General features: G+C 40.5%; 1 protein-coding gene across 3 annotated transcripts in view; it reads right to left on the bottom strand.

Annotated features, from left to right (window-relative positions):
- Positions 1 to 9,219: 9,219 nt before the first annotated feature.
- The window catches only part of KCNB2 (potassium voltage-gated channel subfamily B member 2), a 398,959-nt gene continuing 384,214 nt past the window's right edge, over positions 9,220 to 23,964 (bottom strand). For all 3 annotated transcript variants that reach the window (XM_060287332.1, XM_030859576.2, XM_060287333.1), the window contains exon 3: positions 9,220 to 13,008. In XM_060287332.1, coding sequence (XP_060143315.1) covers positions 10,849 to 13,008 — 2,160 coding nt within the window. In that variant the 3' untranslated portion in view covers positions 9,220 to 10,848. The remainder of the gene's footprint in view (positions 13,009 to 23,964) is intronic.

Raw genomic sequence — 23,964 nt, 5'->3', positions numbered from 1 at the left:
ATGAGACAATCACGCTGGTAGCTTTTAAAAGCATCAGACATGAACAGTCGACACTGAGTTTTTACATAAGCTACGTAGAGACAGGTAATAAATACATTTAGTGAGCTGGTTGGGCAGCATAATGCTTTATCTGAATACCATTTAATAAGCTTGGAACTTTATTTCTTGAGAAAACAGGTAGGAATACAGTATTCATTAAGCTATAACTAAATAGTAATGAGATCTAAACTGTCATGCAATTATGCTTTAGAACAGGAATTCTTTTTTTAAGCATCATAATACATTGACTGAAACTCCAAACTAAGTAATGTGTTATACTAAAGCTTTCATAAAATTACTAGGCAAAAACCAAAAAGAAAACCAAAAACCAACCAACCAAGCAAACAAAACTTTGTGAAAACCAAAGTCTTATTTTGAGTTTACCAATGATGAATACTGGATACTCTGAAGGTGAAATTTTAGCATATCTTGGAAATTCCTTTGCAGAGTCAGTGGAAGATTTATCCAAAGTAAGTCTGTCTTTAACGTTCGAGTTGGTTGCATCCCCTGGTTACACAGTGACCACCCTGATTTGGTTGGAGTAGTTACATTTAATCAGTGTAAGGACTAGGTGTGCTGCATTATATATAGTCCTTGGTCATCACCCGTAGGAAATAAGGGCTCTAGGTAAATTTTTGTGACTTGGCATTTTAAATAACTTGAAATAGAAAACGACGCTCCTCCTCTGTTACCTTTATTGGTCAATAAGATTTGAACATAAGAAAATAAATAAAACAAATGATGACGGTCCCTACTCCAGATTCCAAAACCAAAATTTAATGAAGAATCTTTTAATACTGAAAGCTTTTGCTCTCATTTTAGAGTTTAATCTGGCAAACAGCCAATTACTGTAAACCTGGAACAAAATTCAGTTATGAATTACTTTGTGAAATATATCCTTAGGTCTACATGTATTTAAAGCAAAAAAAATGGAGCAGTATGTTAATATTGACGTAATGACTAAGTATTTAATTTTGTGCTAATAAGGATGGTGTAAAGGCTCTTCAAATGTATAATATCTCTGAAGTCTTAGTAATTATAGGAAACTGATTTTTCTCTAGAAGAAACTGACGTTTGTCTATTAAACATTAAAAATCTAAGGCTATCAGGTAAAAACAAAATTTGCATTACATCAGTGTTCAAAGCATGTTATTTATCCAAATAATTTGGACGTTATCCAAATAACATCAATCTGTCTTTAAAGCCACATGGCATATATATATATATAATGTATATATATATATATATATATAATTTAGCAAATAAAATGCTGTCTATTTTAAGGTAACAGTGAGTAAAAACCTACATTTACACACAGACACACATTTAAGATTTTGACGGTTTAGGAAGCCACAGAAGAATTTTAGAAGACTAAATAATTAGCACAGAAATGTGAGTTGAATGCTGCTTTCTTTTGGAATATTTAAATCAAAATCCTCCTATTTGTCTGCAGGTACTGTGCTAGGTGCTTTACTATATACTACCTCATTTAATTTATAATAGTCTTTAAAAAGCTCATCTATAGTAAGGTGAGAAATACTAATTTCAAATCACCATCTAAAGATATTTTTACATAAAAAACTTTAAAAAATCTTAATCCAAATATGACTTCTCATTGGATGCACAGTAAAGTACTATTTTTCATTATGGCCTTTGGTCCACCCCTAATAATCTTTTGCTAAAATTTTGTTTAAATCACCATTACGGTTTTGGCCAAGAATCATATAAAAACTAACACAGTAATATCAGTTTTCCCTGATCAAAATGTTTGTTACCATTGAAAATGATGAAAAGGGTAATATTGGTATTTTCCTTTTTGTATACTGCCCTGAAAACACACACTAATTGGTTACACACAAAATTTTAGTGAAAGTTTGCATTTAGAATGATATCTTGTGATAACTTAGTGAGTTGGGTACCACTTTTCTCATCAACCTAGTTATTTACCTTTGAAGTTCAAGAAATTAATAGAGACTTTAAAAATTATTGTTCTTTTGTTAACAGTAGGAGAAAACATCGTGTCGTTGCTTTGTTGATCAAATCATATTATGACATGGTGCAGAGAGTTCCTTTGTCCTCAGGCTTCTCTAAGGTTTCTGTCTTGACTTTGGGCTCCAAGTGGCTATTGCTAATGGCTCATTTGATCCTGCCCTTGACATGACACTGAAGTCCTGTATATCCAAGCAGATCCTAGGGAAGGACTGCTACTGGGTACTGCAGACAGGAGAGAAATGAAGAATCTGGATGATACCATCTGAGATTTGATCAAAAGAATCTGTTTCCAAACCAGGAGGATGAAACTTGAAAAGAAGGTGGAAGGGAGTGAAAAGATCAAGTCACTTCCACAAATGGTTTCCACTCTGCACCCCAGGGCACAGAACATAATATTAGTAAATTGTCCAATAACTTTCCCCTTTAAGCCCATTCTCCCACTTACCCTCGCTTCTTCAAACAAAACAAAGCAAGCGAGGTGGCACACAAGAAACAATGTGAAACAGAAAAGTTTTCGGATTGAAAGCAAGGTGCTAAGAGCAGACATAGTCATTATGCAGTTAAATGAAAGGTTATTAAAAATGCTTCAGTGTGCTAATGGTACCTTACATTTGCTTAATAAACCTTTTTTATACATTCACTGTTGAATTTTTAATGGTTTAATATTATACCTCTTTAAAATTGCATAAGTTTGAAACTTGGCTATTGTATGACAAATCCAGTGTTTTGTAAATTGCAGGTTTTTCTTTCCTTTTTTTGTTTCTTTGGCTTTGAAAAAAATAGGAAAATTTTGCAAATTCTTTAGTGAGATTTTCATAGTATATACATATTTGTTAATTGTGGTGATAACATTTCGCTGGATAAGTAATTTGGGTAATATTAGAACAGATTACCTTCTGTGTATCTGTTTGTTTGTTTTTTTTTACAAAAATCCTCCTAATTTCAATGAAACATTATGATGTGAGTATAATCTGCAGGTTAAAATCATAGCCTGACCCATATGCTGCAAAAAAATGTTAGGAGCATCTTGGTTTAAAGATGACAGAAGTGGCCGTAATAGAATTTCTGACCAGTACCCTCAGATATGGTTTGGAAGTTTAGAAACCACCTGTTTTTCTCACCAGGGTCAATTCAGGGATATTTTACGTTCTACTTGTAATCTTCAAGGAGAATGGAGACTGTAGATTTGTCTTCACAGGTTTGTTTTTCTTAAAAAAAAGTCAGCACTTTGAGTTCTCTTTATCTCTTCACTACTGGCAGAAAGGTCAAAGTAGCATTTACTACTGTGTATCCAGAGAGCAGCCTAGGACACTGCTAAATATTTAGCTAATCTGGTGATTTTGTTTTGATTTGGAGGCAGCAAGCAGGACTCTTGAAAGTGCTGTGCAGAGGGCAGCAACAATTTTATCAGATTTTGGAATAAGAAAAAGAAAACCAAGAAATGATCCCTGAAAAAAAATATCTGTGACATAGTTATGATTTTGACTATATGCACGGGTAAAAGAAGGTGGAAAACGGTAGAGAACTTTCTTTCAAATCCTCCTTACCACATCCTTTCTTGGCAAATAGAATTTCACTTTCTCTCAAACTGACCACTAGAGGGCACTCAACATAGAGACTAAAAAAGCAGGATGGCGGGCTCCTGACATCCTTCCAGAATCTGTGTTATTTACCTCTGTTGCCACTATTTTGTGTCTATCTCCCTGAGTCTTGATTTTGAAAGTCTGTATAGTTTGGTATTCAATCTGAAGTCTTTTTAGGTTGAAATGGAGCAAAAATATGTAAAAGAAACGCTATTCAGCTACATCCCTTGCCAGCATTACCCACAGCGGATGGGAGATAAACTATGTTGCTCAGATTGGCATTAAGCTTTCCTCACCAGCAGGTAGTGATGGCTTCTCCCACAGCATACAGGCTAGGACTTAAAAAAAATCAAACAGAACAGTTACGGGAGTATAAAACAATTATTTTCAACATCATTTTTGCCAGAGTCGTATGTCCTTTGGCTGAAGTGGGCAATATCTATAATGAAAGAAATTGTCACTAGCTTTCAGACAGCTACTATAATTTTATGCATGGATGTTTAGAAAGCTTATGCGGTGGTCATTCAGATTCTAGATTAAGGAATGAAAATAAATAACTTGAGTCTGAGAGAAAATAAAAGTGGATAACAGAAATTCTCAGGCAACAAACTCAAACATATTGCCATACTATTTCCAGCTCACCCTGTGGAACTGGATTTCACTTGGGAATATAATCTCTTTAAATATGAAATCTCTGCTAGACTGTAAAACTGAGGGAATGAACTGTGCGTAAATTAATTTCTGGCATAGGGTAGAAAATACATGTTTGTTGAATGAAATATTTTATCCCAGAAATATGGAAGCATCTGTTAGCTAATAAGAAATCATTTCTTCAGGAGAGAGATTAAAGTTGAAAGTATGGTCTCAATTGCAAATTTCATGTTAATAAGTATTTAGTCTAAATTATATACAAGAATATATTCTTTTATGTATATATATATATATATATACATGTACCAAATATAAATTTCTCTGCTCAAAAACACGTTTAGTTTACCGACATAGTTCTTAGTCTTTCTTCCTTTGTTTTGGTGGTATTTGTATCTTTTGCTGGCCTTGGGTTGTCTTATTACTGAAGATAATCCCTCACCTTCCTTTATTTATATGTATATTTATAGGCTACAACCCTTTCAGACTTAATAAGAGATTATGCATTAATGGCAATGGTAAATAAGATCTATGAAATTAAATCAGCCTGTTTTAAGACATCAAGTAGAAGAAATGGTAATTGGAGCCACTAAAGAATAGCATTATATTCCAATGAGTGGTAACTTCAATAATATAGAATGTTCACCAAGTTTTTGGAATTGAGACCTTTCCTCTTTCTTATTAGGGCATGGGCCTTTGAATGTTTGCATTTTTTTACTTAGATTTTGTAGCGTCTCCTTTTTCTTTTTTTAGTTCTGTTTGGGTGATGACAGTGGCAGTGGAAAAGTACTCAATATATTTTCAAATTCACATGGACCTAAGTGAATAAATTCCTTGAGTCAAGTTAAGCAACTTTTGATTACTGAATTTTATTTATTTACTAAAAAAAATTTTTTTGGCCCCACTGCACGGCATGCGGGATCTTAGTTCCCCAACAAGTGTAAGTGCAGAGTCTTAACCACTGGACAGCCAGGGAAGCCCCTAATTACTGAATTTTAAACATCTTTCATTTAGAAATTCAGAAGACTAAACAGAATAGTGATACATTGCTAACATGTTGCCTATAGTCAATAAGAAGTAAGAAAAAACATTAAAATGTTTTGTTTTTCACCCAATAACCATCAACACACTATTAAAATATAAAATTTGTTAGAGATTTTTTTAAACTGGCATCAAATTTTGCTCTAGTTATTGGTGATAGACTATCATTAGCTATTTTGAAAAGCAATATATCTAACTAAAAAATTATTTTTCAATTTATCAGATAATAAGGAAAGACAACCCATAACTTTACTCAATCAGATTAACAATTTTTTATCTCAAATGTAAATCTAAACTGTGATTCAAAAATAATTATGTACCAGTCTTCCATTTATATCATCCATCTATTTCTTAGGAAAACAGTTCTTTGGAAAGGTATTTCACTTGTTCCTGTCATATGCTTCCCCGGTTTGATAATTGAATAATTTTTGCGTACTCAGAAGAGACACTTTCCAGTAACCCAAATGATCCTCAGCCTGGTTTTATTTATTTTTAAAATTTTTATTTATTATTAAAAAATTTTTTTTCTCAGCCTGGTTTTAAATGGGCAAGGCAGTAATAAGCTCCAGGAGGCTGGGAGCTGTACGCTAACACCAAGCACGATGCCTTCTGTAGAATACAGGGGCGCTCACCTAGTATTTACTGAATGAATGAATAGTGAAATGCCAATCAAAATCTGTTAGACAGTATTTTTGAACTTTGAAGTATTAATAGCTCTGAAGTTCTTTTTTTTTGTAGAAAATCAAGTGGCTTCCTTCAGCCCTCTGTCTAATGTATATTCACGTTACATCATGAGTAATAAATTCTTCTCTTTGACCCAGGAATGTGTACCTTATAACCAGAATCCCGAATGGGCAAACATATGTGCTAAAGATGGTCAATGTCATTTATCTCAAGTCATTAACATTTGGCATGATCCACTGCTGCTTTAAGAAAACTGCATGACGATAAATGCACCTCTGCTTTTATTTACGTAATTTTAAATATTGATAGAAAAAACCTCCTTAACTAAACATATTTTCCTGTTGTTTATTGGAATGCTGGACTTGAAGCCAGAGGATGTGGACGAGGTCTTGTTCTACTATTCACCAGTGACCAGTGTGAACTTGAACAAGATTCCTAACCTCGCTGGTCTTTTATTGATAAATAATACCTGATTCAGAAGGCTGAGTATTAAGCATGACCAAAAACTCTTAAAATACTCTACATACATAAGGCTTTTTTTTTTTCTATTCAAATTCCAAGAGAAAATAGTTGAATTGTTGACTTTCCTCATGTCTACGTGACAGTGAGACTGTTTTGACAAGAAATTAATGGGAACAGATGCTTGGCACTATTCTTGTTACCAAATCTAGTTCATATCAGGATAATGCTTGATCTAAATGCTTGCTTCAAACCTGTTGGCTGTGCCGGAGTGGAGAAATTTCTAGTGAAAATGTTTAGAGACTAATTAGGTGAACACTAGGCATTCAGGGTGTCACTCCTGTACTTGTGGCCCAACTCAAGACATATATCCGTGCACCCATTTCTATCCTCTTGTGATCGATCTCAAGCTTTAAGCTAAAACAATCTTGTGGCAATTTACACCCGTTAGGATAGCCAGCAGAACTGAATTAACAGTGCCTGGGACTGTGTTATTTTGAGTTCATTCAAACAGTCTTTCCTTGTCGACATTTGTCCCTGGTCACTGAGCCAGGTGACAATGAGCAAGCTCTCCCAGCAGCAGAAACCTCCAGGGCCCCTCAGGGAAACAGCCCATGTCCCCACCACTTAGGCAGTGCTTCTCAAACTGGGGATGTGTTTTCCAGGGGGTACGAAAGAGGTATTTGAAGTTAAAAGAGTATCCATTTTACTAGTCAGTAAGTAAGAGAAAACATGATTTCTTTGATATTGAAACATATGTTACGAAGTAAAATGCAGCATTTTCATGACTTTTTTTTTTTGCGGTACGCGGGCCTCTCACTGCCATGGCCTCTCCCGTTGTGGAGCACAGGCTCCGGACGCGCAGGCCCAGAGGCCATGGCTCACGGGCCCAGCCGCTCCGCGGCATGTGGGATCTTCCCGGACCGGGGCACGAACCCGTGTCCCCTGCATCGGCAGGCGGACTCTCAACCACTGCGCCACCAGGGAAGCCCCTTTCATGACTTTTTAATGGAAAACATAAGACTTTGCAAGAACTCTGTGCTTGGTCTATTCCCAGACCAGTTCAGGCAAATATGTTCATTCTCTGCATGAGGTGCAGTTCATTGAAAAGGTTAAGGAAGCACTGCACAAGTGCATTTTGGGAACCCTGGGTGCTTCCCTGTGAAAAAACAAAGTTAAAGTTTTGTTTTTTTTTTTGTGGTACACGGGCCTCTCACTGTTGTGGCCTCTCCTGCTGCGGAGCACAGGCTCCGGACGCACAGGCTCAGCGGCCATGGCTCACGGGCCCAGCCGCTCCGCGGCATGTGGGATCTTCCCGGACCGGGGCACGAACCCGTGTCTCCTGCATCGGCAGGCGGACTCTCAACCACTGGGCCACCAGGGAAGACCCAAAGTTTTTTTTAGAGGAGATTTTATTTTATTTTTTCCTAGCTGAAGACTTTTGGCTCAGGGCGGCTGAGAAGAATTGAAGGTTAAACTTTCCATAGGAGGTTCTTGAAAATTCTTTAAAACTTAAGAAAAATATTAAAGGGGTAAAGCTTTTAGGGAGAAGGCCTTTGGGGAGAATGTCTAGAATTCCTTATCTAGGAAAGACTTCTAACATTAAGCATTCTGGAGCAGGATTGTCAGTGAAAGGCCTAATGGACATGAGAAAGGTCGGCGTTAGTAAACTACCAGATAACTTTTAAAAACTTCAGATTCATCAGTACAGAGACATTACAAAATAACTGCTTCATGAGACTATGTAAAGAAAATAATTTTCATGACTTATTTGCTATTTGTCTAACAGCAGATATATCTGTTTACTTGAAAAATTATATATAGAAAATTCAGACACTCTAGATTTACAAAAACTGAGCAACATTTAGTTTCAGACACTGAGATAAGTATGAGTGATGTAAATATCAATGATTAATGACCATAAACTCTTAAAGGTTGTGCTCTGAAACAAACATAAAAACCATCAGGAAATTCTAATAAGCACAGTGAAAAAGAAATGCTTAAAATTATTTTTAGCAGTAGGGCTGCTTGGATTTCAGCTAAGGTCAAAACTTGTTTTCTTATCTGAGACATAATGACCAGATTTTGTTAATAAAGACATGTTATTCCTTAAAGTCTTAAGTTAGGTTCTAAATATTTGGGTTGTCCTTTTTCTGGTGTTTTTTTTTTCTTTTAAAAATAGAATAAAATTTAGAATTTTTTTTCCTTAAACAAAAAGTTGTGCTTTAAATTGGGCCCAGAATTTTCCTATTTCTCGGAACTATACATCCACACCCACACACACGTACAAAATGCATTACGTGGAGGCAAACTTGCACATTCCTGAGAGATCAAGGAATCATATTAATTTGCAGTCTTAAGGTACCTTAGAAATAATTTGTCTTGATTTTTATTGGGGTAAAACTGAAACTAAGAGAGGATTTCAAGGCTCATCCAGGATCACCCATCAGGTAGTTGCATATCGAGCTAGAGCCTTGATTTCCTGTGAGGCAAATTTGATCCAAATGACCTGGGTTTTACACAGTCTTCACTAACGGGACAGTCACTAGCCATATCCTAACGCCTCTGGATTTCACTGTTCTCAGTCGAAATGCCGGAAGTATTGCTTTCAACTAGGATAATCCTCCATCTCTTGGGGGCGTTGGAAACACGGGGTGTTTCTAGATGCTGCAATCACTGGATGGTGCTACTGGCGTTTGTGGCCTTCCCCAGGTGGCAGTGTTTTCTCCCCTCACTGGGAAATAATGGGTGACCCATTATCAGGCCAGGGTTCTTTTTTTTTTTTTTTTTGGGCGCACCATGTGGCATGCGGGATCTTAGCTCCCCAACAGGGATGGAACCCTGTGTCCCCTGCAGTGGAAGCGTGGAGTCTTAACCACTGGACTGCCAGGGAAGTCCCAGGCCAGGGTTCTTTATATGTTAACTCATTTCCAAACCCAACTCTATCTACGGGGTACAGGTGGGCGGGGTGGCAGTCTTACTTAAACAACGCTGCTTTTAGTTTGCCAAAAGTCACTTTTTGGATTCCCATTTTGGCATGTCTACATTCTATCTTTAGATCTTTAGACAGAAAAGGTTATGTTGGATTCAAGTGGAAAATACAGTCGTCTTTAGATGGTCAACATACATTTTTTAAAAATTTTATTTATTTTATTGATTTTTGGCTGCGTTGGGTCTTTGTTGCTGCGCGCGGGCTTTCTCTAGTTGCGGGGAGTGGGGTCTACTCTTCGTTGCGGTGCGCGGGCTTCTCGTTGTGGTGGCTTCTCTTCTTGCAGAGCACGGGCTCTAGGCGCCCGGGCTCAGTAGTCGTGGTGCATGGGTTTAGTTGCTCTGCGGCATGTGGGATCTTCTGGGACCAGGGGTTGAACCCATGTTCCCCATATTGGCAGACGGATCCTTAATCACTGTGCCACCAGGGAAGTCCCCTTCTTCTTCTTCTTTTTTTTTTTAAAGAACTGCTTTCCAAAAGTGGAGGGACATTAAAAAAAAGTTTAGTTGTATAATATCACCTTTTAAGTATGTTCAGGTTTTTAAAAAATGCATTTCTGTAATAGGTTGTGGCATGATACATACTTTTCCCCATGATATTAGTGATATATAATTGACTGGCAAAATTTCAAACTGCAATTCCAAGTTTTTGGATATCTGGTCATTACATCTTGCCTATTTCCATGATTTATAAATAAAACCATAAATGCCACAACTAAGCAGAAGCAAAAAAGAAAAATGTACCCTATGAGTTATATCACAAGTCAATAAAAATACTGTATTCCTTTAAACAGATGTACTTATAAGAGCTTTATAACCCAAAGCAAGATATGTGGGATGCTTTAAGAAAAGGTTGCAATTTTGCAACAAGAAGTCTGTACAGCTCCTCCAGGCAGTAGCTGTGAAGGAGGTGCCTGTGTCTCAGAAACTTCTTTCCATCTGTTCTTGACACTTTTGCATCCCAAGCCCCGTTATTTACAAAGTTACCCATTTCACAAGCTCAAAGCACCTTGCCTGGCAATTACGAACTCATGCAATGACATTTCATCCTTTCATGTGCAAATTCTAAAATTCATTGTAACGGAAAAGCTCAAAGTCGAAACTCTGTCTACAATTTGAAATGAAAGGATCAAAAATGTCAGACATTGCAGAATACCGGTTCGTAATAGAGCTCTCTTTATTTGTTCACTGTTCTTCAGTCATTTTTGTTTGTTTGTTACAAAATGCAGTCTTGATGCTTTATTTAAACAGTACTTAAACTAAACTGTTCATGCCATGCAAAAATAACATTTTATGCACTGTTTTGGGGAGAGGGGCTTCCCACTTTTTAGTTCACAGGCATTATTAACCGCATTTTTAAGAAACAAGTTTTTTGTTTGTTTGTTTTTGTTTTTATTATTGCCTTTGTAACTAGTCACATGCTGGTTTCACGTGTGGGACAGTAACCTGTGTCTCCTGGGTTGGAATGAATTTCTGGGGCAAACAAGTGGTTTTCCATCTTGCACCCTTCTTGACTGGTGTCCTTTTTAACTTCCGCCACAGCATGGTAAATGTCTTGCCTACAGTTGTGACTTGTGTCCTGTGGAGAGGAAGCGCCCACAGAGGCCTCTTCTCGTAAAGGGTCTCTTCCGTCACTAGGCTTATCTGCAAAGCAGTTCGGGTTGGAGTCCGCCTGCTTGTCCTGCCTCGTGGTCCCTTGGAGCTCTAAGAAATCATCGTCTTCGCCCGTGTCTATTTCCGTGAAGCTCCTCCTCTCTCTGGATGAGAAAGGAAAGAGTTTCTGCTTGGGAAACCGAGGCGTCAGCCCTTTGGAGGGTCCCTGACAATGTGCCGGAACCTCGGCGCCCAGCAAGGGTCTGTCTCCCTGGGAGGGGGTTTCTTCTAAGAGGATGGTGCTGATGAGCTGCGGGGCGGTGAGTGGGAAGTCCGCCGCGGTGACCGGCAGCGGCCTGGCCGTGCTGGGTGGGGTCTGCGGGGCCCCGCCTCTGTTGTCCTTGAAGTTCACCTTGAGCGATCCGGACTTGAGTGGGTTGCTGCCTTTCAGCGAGCTCCTCGGGCTCTCGGCGGCACTGTCCGACTGCGAGGGGCCGTGGGGCCCACCCTGGGACCCACTGGAGTCGAGGTTCACAGTTACGTCGATTGGAGCGTATTCTGGGCTGGCGTCCCTGGCCGCGGGCATCTTCTCTCGGGTTAGGGTGAGGAATGGGGGGGCCCTGGCTCTTTGGTGCTCTTCTATCCGGGCGAGGTCGGGTGGGAACTTCATCTGCAGGTGGCAAGCGGAGGGCGGCGGCAGGGGCGACCTCTCGGTCTCCGTGAAGTCGGTGGCGCAGCTCGTGAAGCTGTCGATGCTGGATGTGCTCTTCATGTCCACGATGCCCTCGGCCTGCGCCACGGCCAGCTGCTCCTGCGGGCAGATCACCTCCTCCATCTCTATCTCTTCTTCGTACGCAGACGGCCTCTCGGGCTGCTGCTGGCGCTCGGGATTCGGGTGGGAGTGAGGCTGCGTCTTGGTGATCTCGTTGTACAGCATCTCCAGTTTCTGGGCGCTCAGATGCTGTGGGCTGGAGGAAGAAGTGTTGTTCAGCTGCTCGTGGGAGTCTTTTTGGCTGACCTCCTGGTACTTATTCTCGTAAGACTTGTTGGAGCTTGTCTCCGACAGAGCCTTCCGGGCCCACTTCCACCGGCTTGGAGAGAGGCGGTTATCCCCCGTGGAGTCTTTCGTATTGGCCGACTCTCCGGTCTTCTCCACAGCCACGTCTATCAGTTCCATACTGCGAGCAAAGGCATCTTTTAAGTTCATAGAAACGATGCTTCCATTCCTCTTGGCCCGCTCGAGAGCCTCTCTCCTTTTAATGGCCTTCTCCTGGCGTTTCTGCTCCTTGTAAAACTCAGAGAAGTTGTTCACGATGATTGGGATAGGAAGGGCAATCACCAGAACGCCTGCAATACAGCAGAGGCCTCCCACGATCTTTCCTAATAATGTTTTCGGGTAGATGTCACCGTAGCCGACGGTGGTCATGGTGATCGTGGCCCACCAAAATGAGGCCGGGATGCTGGTGAACTTGGTAGCATCTTCGTCCTTCTCGGCAAAAAACACCAGGCTGGAGAATATCATTATCCCCATGGCCAAGAACAGTATCAACAAGCCCAGTTCATTGTAACTCCGCCTAAGGGTGAAACCCAGGGACTGCAGGCCCGTCGAGTGTCTGGCGAGTTTCAGGATCCTGAGGATACGCATGATTCGGAAGATCTGGACCACGCGCCTCACGTTCTGGAACTGCAGCACGCTCTTGTTGGACTCCGTGAGGAAAATGGTGACGTAATACGGCAAGATGGCCAGCAAGTCGATAACGTTCAGTGGGCCCTTAAAGAACTTCCATTTATTTGGTGAGGACAGGAACCGTAAAAGGTACTCCATGGTAAACCAGGCGATACACACGGCCTCCACGTGGGCTAACTGGGGGTTGTCATTGGGCTGTCCAAATTCATCCATCTCCTGCAGCTCTGGTAGCGTGTTGAGAGACAGCGCAATGGTGGAGAGTACGATGAACAAGATGGACACGATAGCCAAGATCTGGAAAAGAAAAGAAAGTCAGGTCAGCAAGGCCTCTTAGTTGCTTAGGCAGCTAGGAGACATATGCGTTCACCATTCTTTAAAGGATATGTCTTGCTCAAAGGTATTCCAAGAAGGTGACTTTACAACCCCAAATTCTCCAACTAATACAAATACATCCACTTTTTATGAGTTCATTTCACTTAGAAGCCTAATGTGTATAAAACAGATAACTAATGAGAATGTTCTACACAGCACAAGGAACTCTGCTCAATGCTCTGTGGTAACTTAAATGAGAAGGAAATCCAAGAAAGAGAGGATATACATATACGTACAGCTGATTCACTTTGCTGTACAGCAGACGATAACACAACATTGTAAAGCAACTCTACTCTCAGTAAAAATTAACAATAATAAAAAGAAGCCTAATGTAATATACTTTTTAATTCTAGGGTCTAAGCCATTTGAAAAAATCCATTCTCCCCACCTCCCCCCCCCCCGCCCATTGTTCTTAGGCGCCTTTGGAAGAGTTTTCGGGGAATCGTCATCTCTCCTCTCTTAGTTATTTGTAATTTTTCTCTCTTAACCACCTGGTTTATGTTTCCTTACATGAATGCCATACATGGTATATTAGCTAGAAAAAATTCATGATTGCCAGAAGTTTTATTCTACAACTAAAAACGCGAATGCAGACCTATGCGTGGAGAGATAATATGGCCTCAGTACAACAATGTTTCCATAGAACACGTGCGATTTGTGTGGTAAGCACTGAAGTGAGGGAGCCCCCACCCTGGGCTATGTGGCCTCTGGCCAGCCTCTGGCGGGAGAGGAGGGTTGTGAGCTAACTTCATTCAGTTGAGAAAGGTTTCAGAACAAAGAACTTGAAGATTGTCCATGGTGATCTCGGTTCAGGGATCCCCGTGGGGCAGAGGCAGGGCCGCACCATATCAGATGTGGAAGGAGAGAGGAAGCGCTCAATAAGAAGTAAAAAGAGGATCAGTGACTGAATTTTGGAGTCAGTCATCCTGACCTCTGAGCTTGGCTTTATCGCTTACTGTGTGACTTTGGGCAAGTTACTTAACCTCTCTATGTCTCAGTTTACAGATCTGTTGAATGAAGACAATGATCGTAGTTATTTCATGGCTGTTGTGAAGATTACCCGGCACACAGACATCACTAAATAAATGAAAATTACTCATAGTGTTAGAGGCTGAAATGAACAGGACTTCAGTCTGGAAAGACGAAGACTAAGAACAGGTATGTGGGAAATCTGTAAAACCATGCAGGGTATAGACAGCTTAAGCAGGGGTTTCCTCACTGTAACCCAGTGTTCTAGATTGATAAGGCAAAGCATGAAGATGAAGGTTTGAGGGCAACAGAATAAAGCACTTCTTTGTTTAGTACAGATTGTGCGTCTGGAACACATGATTCTTGGTGAAGTAGGAAACCTCTCTTACCTAGGTTAGGTCTGGCTTGGTTTCATCTGACCTTTGCCAATGACCTCAAGAGGTATCACTGTTATTATCTGTAGCTCTGAGAAAAGTATCCTGACACTGTTTAAGTTAGAAATTCAGCATTCAGTAGACAATGGTTAAACATCCTGAGGCCACACATCCCAGTAAACATGAGACTGTGAAAAAAATTATCTATAACTGACATCAGGACTTCTGAACTTCTCTCCTCTTTATCCTTCTAAGTTTCTCTACTTCTGGGTTATTCTCTTTACCCTTGCTCTTTTCTCCTCTTATGCCTCATTTATACCTTTCATTGTTTTTTCTTCCTGTTTCTTCCAGCTCCCATCTTTCCTCTTAAATCACTTTAGAGTGAAAACCATAGTTTGTTCCAGAATGCACTGCAGAAATGAAGTAAAGATTTAAGTTTTCTTAACTTAAAGAACGGTACTGAGGGGCTTCCCTGGTGGCGCAGTGGTTGAGGGTCTGCCTGCTAATGCAGGGGACACGGGTTCGAGCCCTGGTCTGTGAGGATCCCACATGCCGCGGAGCAGCTGGGCCCGTGAGCCACAACTGCTGAGCCTGCGTGTCTGGGGCCTGTGCTCTGCAACAAGAGAGGCCGCGATAGTGAGAGGACCGCGCACCGCGATGAAGAGTGGCCCCTGCTTGCCACGGCTGGGGAAGGCCCTCGCACAGAAACGAAGACCCAACACAGCCAAAAATAAATAAATAAATTAAAAAAAAAAAAAAGAACAGTACTGAATTACTAGTGTTTTATAATTTTTTCTTAAGCAAAACTAAGTACTTTTTACCTGAGTATACTTCAGGCGTTCCTTTAAAAATGTGGATCAATGAATGACAGTAGAATAAAGGTTCTCTTCATCTACTCCAGAGACTGTGAAGGCTAAAGTTAGAAATTCCCTCAAGAAGTTTTAGATAAACCCATGGATAATGGATTCAGAGGGTTTATTAAGGACACGTTGGGAATGCTCACCTCAAAGCTTTACCCTCGGGGGCCAATGGAAGGGGGACATTTACAATATTCTGTCACTTAAATATTTTTAGGAAGCATTGGTCAGATTCCGTTTACTCTTATGTTCTTACCATAAGGAACTAGGTTCCTCTGTATTTTCTAGACGGTCACACTGTTCCTGATATACCTTTGGGCATTTTAAGTACTGGGATTGCTGCCAGCATTCTTGTGCTGATAATCTATATTCTAGATTTTCCATATCTTCTTATCTGTTCACCTGCCTGTTTTGGATGCATTTTATTTAGGGCAAGAGCAAGAGAAAAGCAGAAATACGAATGAAACCATTCTACTATCTTCCAACCTTTTAGACAAAGAACAAAGTGGACGATCCAAGGTGGACCTTCAGGTTTTCCATGACTCCACAATCTGACCGAGATTGTAGGTCATTTTACTTTCGTATGTAACTTTGGGAAATAATGAACATTGTATAGTTCTGACTTAGTCTATGGTCTGGTTGATGGCAACTTAATGAATATGGCTACTTTTAACACCTGAAAATTTAGCACGGGCACAGCATGATTTGAAGGACATTCTTGAAGAAAAGGAATTACTCAAGAAAAAATATCCAATCACTCAAGCCCTTAGCAACCCCACATTCATGTTAAACTATAAGGTATTGCAGTGCATTATTCTCTGTCTCATGTTCAATCTGTCAAAACCCATTTGCTATCAATGTAAAGGAATGGTTTATTTTAAATATCTTGTGAAACTTGGAATTCTCCAAGAAAGGCAGCACCTTAGACAAATTATTCAATATATACCAAGGATGATGTGTGATGCAATAAGCCAAATGCAAGGTTATTGTTTTATGGTAGAGTTTTCTTTTTTTTTAACACAATAAATAGAACAAATGTGAAATTTTGCTCTAAGCTACAGGAAACACCTCTAAACATGGATATTTACTTTGGTACAGCAAACCCTTATGGCATTTACGTACTGCTTCATTTATTATAACGATGCACAAGTTAGGTTTTTAATCCTGTCACCTCTAATAACCAGCCTCCAGAGCTGGCTCTTTCGGCTCCAGCAAATAGACTTATGTTCGTATATCGCAAATGAAATGGAAATTCCAAACAATTACCTGGGTGATATCCGTCAACCCCCTTGGAATTTGGATTACATCATTTCCAAGATTCCTTTCACCTCTAACATGTGGCGAGTCTCTTTCTCAACTAAAACATTGCGCTAATTCCATTCACGTCTGCAAACCAAACCAAGGACAAGTCACAGTTGAGCCCATCGTTTTGGTTGGATTGCCAACATATAATTTTGTTGCTTAAGAAATAAAAGATTCAAATGTGAAGGTTTTGTAAAACATCATACTCTGTATGTTCCAAGCATTTAGTTACTGGAAATAGACATTCTTTCTGGATAACACTTTTCTTCCCTTTTGCATTGCCTGGATAATGATTTAATTCTTCACTTAGACACAGACTTTCAGAGGATTACACAGAGGTAAGAACAGGGCTCCTGGCACTGGCGTTACTGGGTCCCAAAAGTTGGTTGCATCGATTTCTGTTTGTGAGAGAAGTAAGGCAGGTGGAAATTTGCCCCTATTTACCAACTTGTTGATTTTATATCTTTTGAAGATAGTGGGTGTTTTGTGGTGGAAAGAACACAGGACAAGGAATTGTTTCATGGCCTGATGAGACCTTCAAGATGGCGGAGGAGTAAGACGTGGAGATCACCTTCCTCCCCACAAATACATCAGAAATACATCTACACGTGGAACAACTCCTACAGAACAGCTACTGAATGCTGGCAGAAGACCTCAGACCTCCCAAAAGGCAAGAAACTCCCCACATACCTGGGCAGGGTAAAAGAAAAAAGAAAAAACAGAGACAAAAGAATAGGGACAGGACCTGCACCTCAAAACAAAAATAAACCAATAAACTGAAAACGTAGGCAGAACACTCTATGACATAAATCACAGCAAGATCCTTTTTGACCCACCTCCTAGAGAAATGGAAATAAAAACAAAAATAAACCAATGGGACCTAATGAAACTTAAAAGCTTTTGCACAGCAAAGGAAAACACAAACAAGACGAAAAGAGAACCCTCAGAATGGGAGAAAATATTTAATCCCCCAAATTTACAAGCAGCTCATGCAGCTCAATTTCCAAAAAATAAACAACCCAATGCAAAAATGGGCAGATGACCTAAATAGACATTTCTCCAAAGAAGATATACAGATTGCCAACAAACACATGAAAGGATGCTCAACATCACTAACCATTAGAGAAATGCAAATCAAAACTACAACGAGGTATCACCTCACACTGGTCAGAATGGCCGTCATCAAAAAATCTACAAACAATAAATGCTGGAGAGGGTGTGGAGAAAAGGGAAGCTTTTTGCACTGTTGGTGGGAATGTAAATTGGTACAGCCACTATGGAGAACAGTTTGGAGGTTTCTTAAAAAACTAAAAATAGAACTACCATATGACCCAGCAATCCCACTACTGGGCATATACCCTGAGAAAATCATAATTCAAAAAGAGTCATGTACCACAATGTTCATTGCAGCTCTATTTACAATAGCCAGGACATGGAAGCAGTCTAAGTGTCTACCAACAGATTAATGGATAAAGAAGATGTGGCACATAAATACAATGGAATATTACTCAGCCATAAAAAGAAACAAAATTGAGTTATTTGTAGTGAGGTGGGTGGACATAGAGTCTGTCATACAGAGTGAACTAAGTCAGAAAGAGAAAGACAAATACCATATGCTAACACATATATTTGGAATCTAAAAAAAAATGGTTCTGAAGAACTAGGGGCAGGACAGGAATAAAGACGCAGACATAGAGAATGGACTTGAGGACATGGGGAGAGGGAAGGGTATGCTGGGACGAAGTGAGAGAGTGGCATGGACTTATATATACTACCAAATGTAAAATAGATAGCTAATGGGAAGCAGCCACAGCACAGGGAGATCAGCTCGGTGCTTTGTGACCACCTAGAGGGGTGGGATAGGGAGGGTAGGAGGGAGACGCATGAGGGAGGAGATATGGGGATATATGTATACGTATAGCTGATTCACTTTGTTATACAGCAGAAACTAACCTACCATTGTAAAGCAATTATACTCCAATAAAGATGTTAAAAAATAAATAAAACCCATGGCCCTACCTCCGTGGCCACGCGGACAAGCCAGGTTCCTCTGCAAACATCAGTGCCCTCATCTGCAAAATGAGGTGCCTTCCAGTTGCCTCACCTGCCTGAGAGGCTTGTTAAGGACCAGACTAGGTCAAGCACATGAAGCATCTGTAAAATGGAAAGTACTATACGTGCTGGAGTTGCGTCTGGAAAAAGCCTTTGGTCAGCGTTGGGAGGGAATAATGAACACAAACCGCTTCTCCCCCATTTAAATACAACTGGAGACCTATTTCGTGTTCATAGTTTAAAGACTTTCAAGCACATTGTTTCCCCTCGCCAGTGGTTTGCATGCCAAACCCAGATAACTGTAGCTTATCTGCCTTAGGACTGAACCATCTAGTTTGCCAATATTTAAGAACTGGACTGAGGTTGGCTGGGTGTGTGGGCGGAATGGGTGAGGTTGGTCAAAGGGTATGAACTTCCAACAATAAAATAAATTGAGTCCCGGGGATGTACAGCAATGGGTTAATAGAGTAGAAGAGAGTAGATCTTAAAAGTCGCATCACAGGAAAAACATTTTGTTACTATGTGAAGTGATGGATGTTAACTAAACTCATTGTGGTAATCATTTCATAATATAGACAGATATCAAATCATTATGCTGTACACCTAAAATTAAATCAATGTTGTATGTCAATTATATCACAATTAAAAAAGAAAGAGGTAGACTGAGGTTGCTTCGGGTGAATCTGACCTGCCTTGAGTCTTAAAATATGCAGAAAGTTTTCAAGCTTGGGCCTCCTGAGTGATAATCTGTTTTGTATTCACCAACCCTCAGTACTCCCCCAAAACACATGGGAACTTGGGTGCCTTGCACTGAGGTCAGTGCAGATACTTTTTCTCTCTCATCTCCCCCAAACTCTCCTTCCTTCTTTGACAAGTATGTGCTGAGAGGTGAAACTGAGTGAGTTATAAGCTCTTAACTATATAGCACTCCTGTGTTATCTTCTTAGTGGAATATAGTACATTAAAAAAAAACAAAACCTGGTCAGCAATAGGAAACAACATGGGGAAACGTGATTATAAGAATTTTCAGGAGAGAATCAACTTATTTAAGTCGGCAGGAAGAAGGTCTGTGATGAGCATTATTAGAAACATGAAACTTCTTCTATTTTCAGGAAAAGGACAGAGCACAATGACAGTTCTGAGCCTGTAAGCCAAAGACCAAACCATTTGTTGAGGGAAGAAGTGAGAAGTAGGTAAAAATATCATGACTTTCATCTACCTATCTTCTATTTCTAGCTGTTTCCCAGAAGACTACTGGACTCAGCAAACCAGAAAATAAATCCTGTGATTTGCACCAAAGGAAGAATAATCTAGGACTGTTTGCAGTCCTAATATCTCATATTCCTTGAAACCATGATGCTCTCCTCTAAGGCTGGGGGCCCTTGGTTGACGATCAGTCCTTTCTTCTCACAAATATCCCCTTGCCCTCCCAGGACGAATGAGATTCTGTGCTGAAGTTCTCTGATGATTTGCATATACAAGCATGAATCCCTTATGGGCTAGCACCACATGACTCATGCAAAGAATGAGCATCACTGAAAGGGTCAGTTGATTTTTAATTATTTTCGACCCATGGATAACAGGAGCCCAGAAATTCAATCCCCCACCCCCCATCCGTGGACTGCTGAATGAGGGGTTTCAAAAGACTTAGTCATCGACACACAAGCTGATGTCAGCTGGAAGCCTGTATGATGCTTTTCATTTGGGATGGGGTGGGATGTGAGAAGCAATCCAGTTCTGCATACTATCGAATTTTTCTTTTGGTTTTTATTCTCAGATCTGAAACCAATTTTTTGAGAGGAGAGTTTTTGGCTGTCTTATGAATAAAGATACTGTTGGAATATTTTCTTGGTATCTCCTGAAATAAGCTGCGTTTCACTATCCATGATACATTTCTTATTTTAAAAGATTAGATTTGGGGAAGCAAGTCATTAGGTAGAAGGCTGGTGAAGGGAACTTTAATCTCATTCATAGTAACTCTGCAAAGAAAGGAGCAACAGTGAGATAGAGACACCTTTAATCTTACGCCCACTCCAGTGATTAGACAACCTCTTTGTAGGTAATTTGTTCTTACAAAGTCTTCAGGAGCCAGAGAGTAAAAATGAAGATGGGCCAAGCTTGGTGAAACACAGACATTACTGCCTCTATTGGCCCCTGAAGGGCAGGAACTATGGCTCTTTTCTTTAGACTGCTCAGCCTAACTCCAAGAATGCACACCATCAATGTTCAGACTCTTCCCTTTAGTGTGTGAATAACAGATTTTGGGGGAAGGACACAAGAAAGAGAATTAGTGGGTATATCCTTTGAACAGGATTTCATTTAACTTGATACCTAGAATGTAAAAAAAAAAAAAATCATAGAACAATCAAGTTAGACGAAATCTTGAAGTATGCCATGTCTTACTTTATAGATAAAGAAACAAAAGATTCAGGGATTCTACTGCACCTGGTGGGTGGAGGGGAGGCAATAGTAAGGGACTTAGAGTTGACAAGTCTGAGTTTGAATCCTGCTTCTGATTATTCTGTTAGTTTTGAGGACTTGGGCACCACAACTAGCTTTTTTCTAGGGCTTATTATTCCCATACAGAAAATGTGGAAAATAAAGACTTGTTTTGCTTACCTACAGAGCATTGTTTTGAGGACTGTGCTGGCTAATTTTATGTGCCAACTTGGCTAGGCTGTGGTGCCCAGTTGTTGCATGCAACAGCAGTCTGGAACTTGTGAAGGTATTTTTTAGGTGTGATTAATGTTTAAATCAGTAGACTTTGAGTAAAGCAGATTATCCTCCATCACGTGGGTGGGCCTCGTCCAATCAGTTGAAGGTCTTAAGATGACGACAAGTTTTCCAAAGAAGCAGCAATTCTGCCTCGAGACTGTCACACAGAAACCTTGCCTGAGTTTCCAGTCTGCCTGGCCTGCTCTGTGGAATTTTTTATTTTTTTTTTTAAGATTTGGGTTTTTTTTTAAAAGCCATTGCTTTTATTTATTTATTTTTAAAATTTTAATTAATTAATTTATTTTTTTGGCTGCATTGGGTCTTCGTTGCTGCGCGCAGGTTTTCTCTAGTTGCAGCGAGCGGGGGCTACTCTCTGTTGCGGTGTGCGGGCTTCTCATCGCGGTGGCTTCTCTTGTTGCAGAGCACAGGCTCTAGGTGCGCGAGCTGAGTAGTTGTGGCTCGTGGGCTCTAGAGCGCAGGCTCAGTTATTATGGCGCGTGGGCTTAGTTGCTCCACAGCAAGTGGGATCCACGGATTCAGGGATTGAATCCGTGTCCCCTGCATTGGCAGTCGGATTCTTAACTACTGCGCCACCAGGGAAGTCCTGCTGTGTGGATTTTGAGCTCAAGATTGAAACATCAACTCTTAACTTGAATTTTCAGCCTGCTGTCTTGCCCTGTGGATTTCAGACTTGCCAGTCCTCACAGTTGTGTGAGGCCAGCTCCTTGATGTCTATCTGTCTGTCTATATCTGTGTATAAATACACACACCCCTATATATGCATTTACATATATAGGGTTGGCCAAAAAGTTTGTTCGGATTTTCTGTACGATGTTATGGAAAAATCTGAGTGTATATATATATATTCTATTGGTTCTACTTCTCTGAAGAATTCTAATACGAGAACAAATAAGATAAAATACACGATAGCACTTTGCAAGCTGTAGAGTGCTAAAAAATGTTAATTATTTAAACTTATTTATTCATTTATCTATTTGGCCACGCCACATGGCATGCGGGATCTTAGTTCCCCTACAAGGGCTCGAACCCGTGCCCCCTGCAGTGGGTGCGTAGTGTCTTAACCACTGGACTGCCAGGGAATTCCCCCCAAATGTTAATTGTTATAATTATTCGAGAACTTCCCAAATCATACATCTATTCCTGTTGAGCTGTAAGAAGTTCCTCATTCTTTGTGTGACTCCAATGCCTAGATGGTGGTCCTTTTGACATCCTACAGAGAGAGTGTATTCATGTGCATGGCATAAGTTGGAGGGCCATAAGGAAAGACAGTTTTATTACTTGGTACAAAATGAATCAAGAAGAATTCCCTAAGTTGGACTTTTCTTAACAGCTGCCAACCTCCTAAGATGCCGCCTCTTCCACTTACCTGAGCTGAGTGAACTCAGGGAAGGTGAGCAAGTGGAAAATGAAGGTCAACAAATATTACTCTCGAAAACCACATAAGGGGTTTGTTAATTATGTGCCAGTGGGACTCATCCTCAGTGTGGGTGGGGAATCAGTAAGTGATTCACATTTTGAGACCCTTGTAAAGACCGTTATGCTTTCATGTGTTTTTCAGCTGGTTTCATCTTTCCATTCCTTTTTACTCATGCCTGGTGGTTGACCTGGCTTGAATTCCCCCTTCCAGCCAGGCTGGGACCCTCACTGCTTCCTGGGCATGTCATTCCTTTTCATCCCATCAGGCACTGCCTCCCCCATTGTCCTCTATCTGCCCCAATCCTGCCACTTCTCCAGGAAGCCCTCCCTTGCACTCCAGATGACACTGGCGTCTCTCCTCTGAATGCCTGAAGCCTCTATTTCTTGGGTTACCAAATGCACGGAAGGGGTCGCGCACACTTCTTGCATTTACTCACGTGGTCTCCCTTTGCAGCCTTGCCTGCGCTCACAGAGCTGCCTCCTTGCAAGGTTGCCAGATTTAGGAAATAAAGATACAGGATGCCCAGTTAAGTCTGAATCAGATTTTTGTATGCGACAACAAAGTATTTGCTGTTTATAAGAAATTCACTAGGCATTCTGTATTTGATCTGGCAACCTTACCTCCTTGGAATGTTGATCCAGGGGGCAATCCTTGCTCCAGGCTGGCCCCATTGGCTTCTCTTCCTCTTGCAAATCTGAAGTTTGAACTGAGAGGCTTGGAGATTAGGAGTTGCTTGGATGGAGTCACATTAATAGCAGTGTCCCAGAAGAAGGAGCGACAGACAAAGCCCCTCAATTTCTGCCTTGGAACAGTTCCTTCCAATAAGCTCTCTCCCCCACCCTGTATTAGCTTCAGTTGGCCAGAGTTTTGATCTGTTACACCCATAAAACCTTACAACCTTCTTAACTAATCATTTGACAGTTTCACAGAAGATAGTTTTGTTTCTCAAACAGGATTTTTGAATTGTGGAAGGGAATGACTACCTATTTTCTATAGGTAGAAACAGAGCAGACACTTTGCAAATCTGTTTTAAATAAATGAATAACCATAAAAAGGGACTGGAGGAAAGGAGAATAGACCTTGAAGAAACCAAGTATTTTCTAATTACCCAAGAATAATAAGATAGGTTGCTAGTCATTTTCTCTTGCTTCCACATGGTCCAAAGTCGGCC

The sequence above is a fragment of the Globicephala melas genome, chromosome 17 (genome assembly GCF_963455315.2).
Source record: "Globicephala melas chromosome 17, mGloMel1.2, whole genome shotgun sequence".
Lineage (NCBI taxonomy): Eukaryota > Metazoa > Chordata > Mammalia > Artiodactyla > Delphinidae > Globicephala > Globicephala melas.
This window is presented reverse-complemented; position numbering and strand designations above follow the sequence as displayed.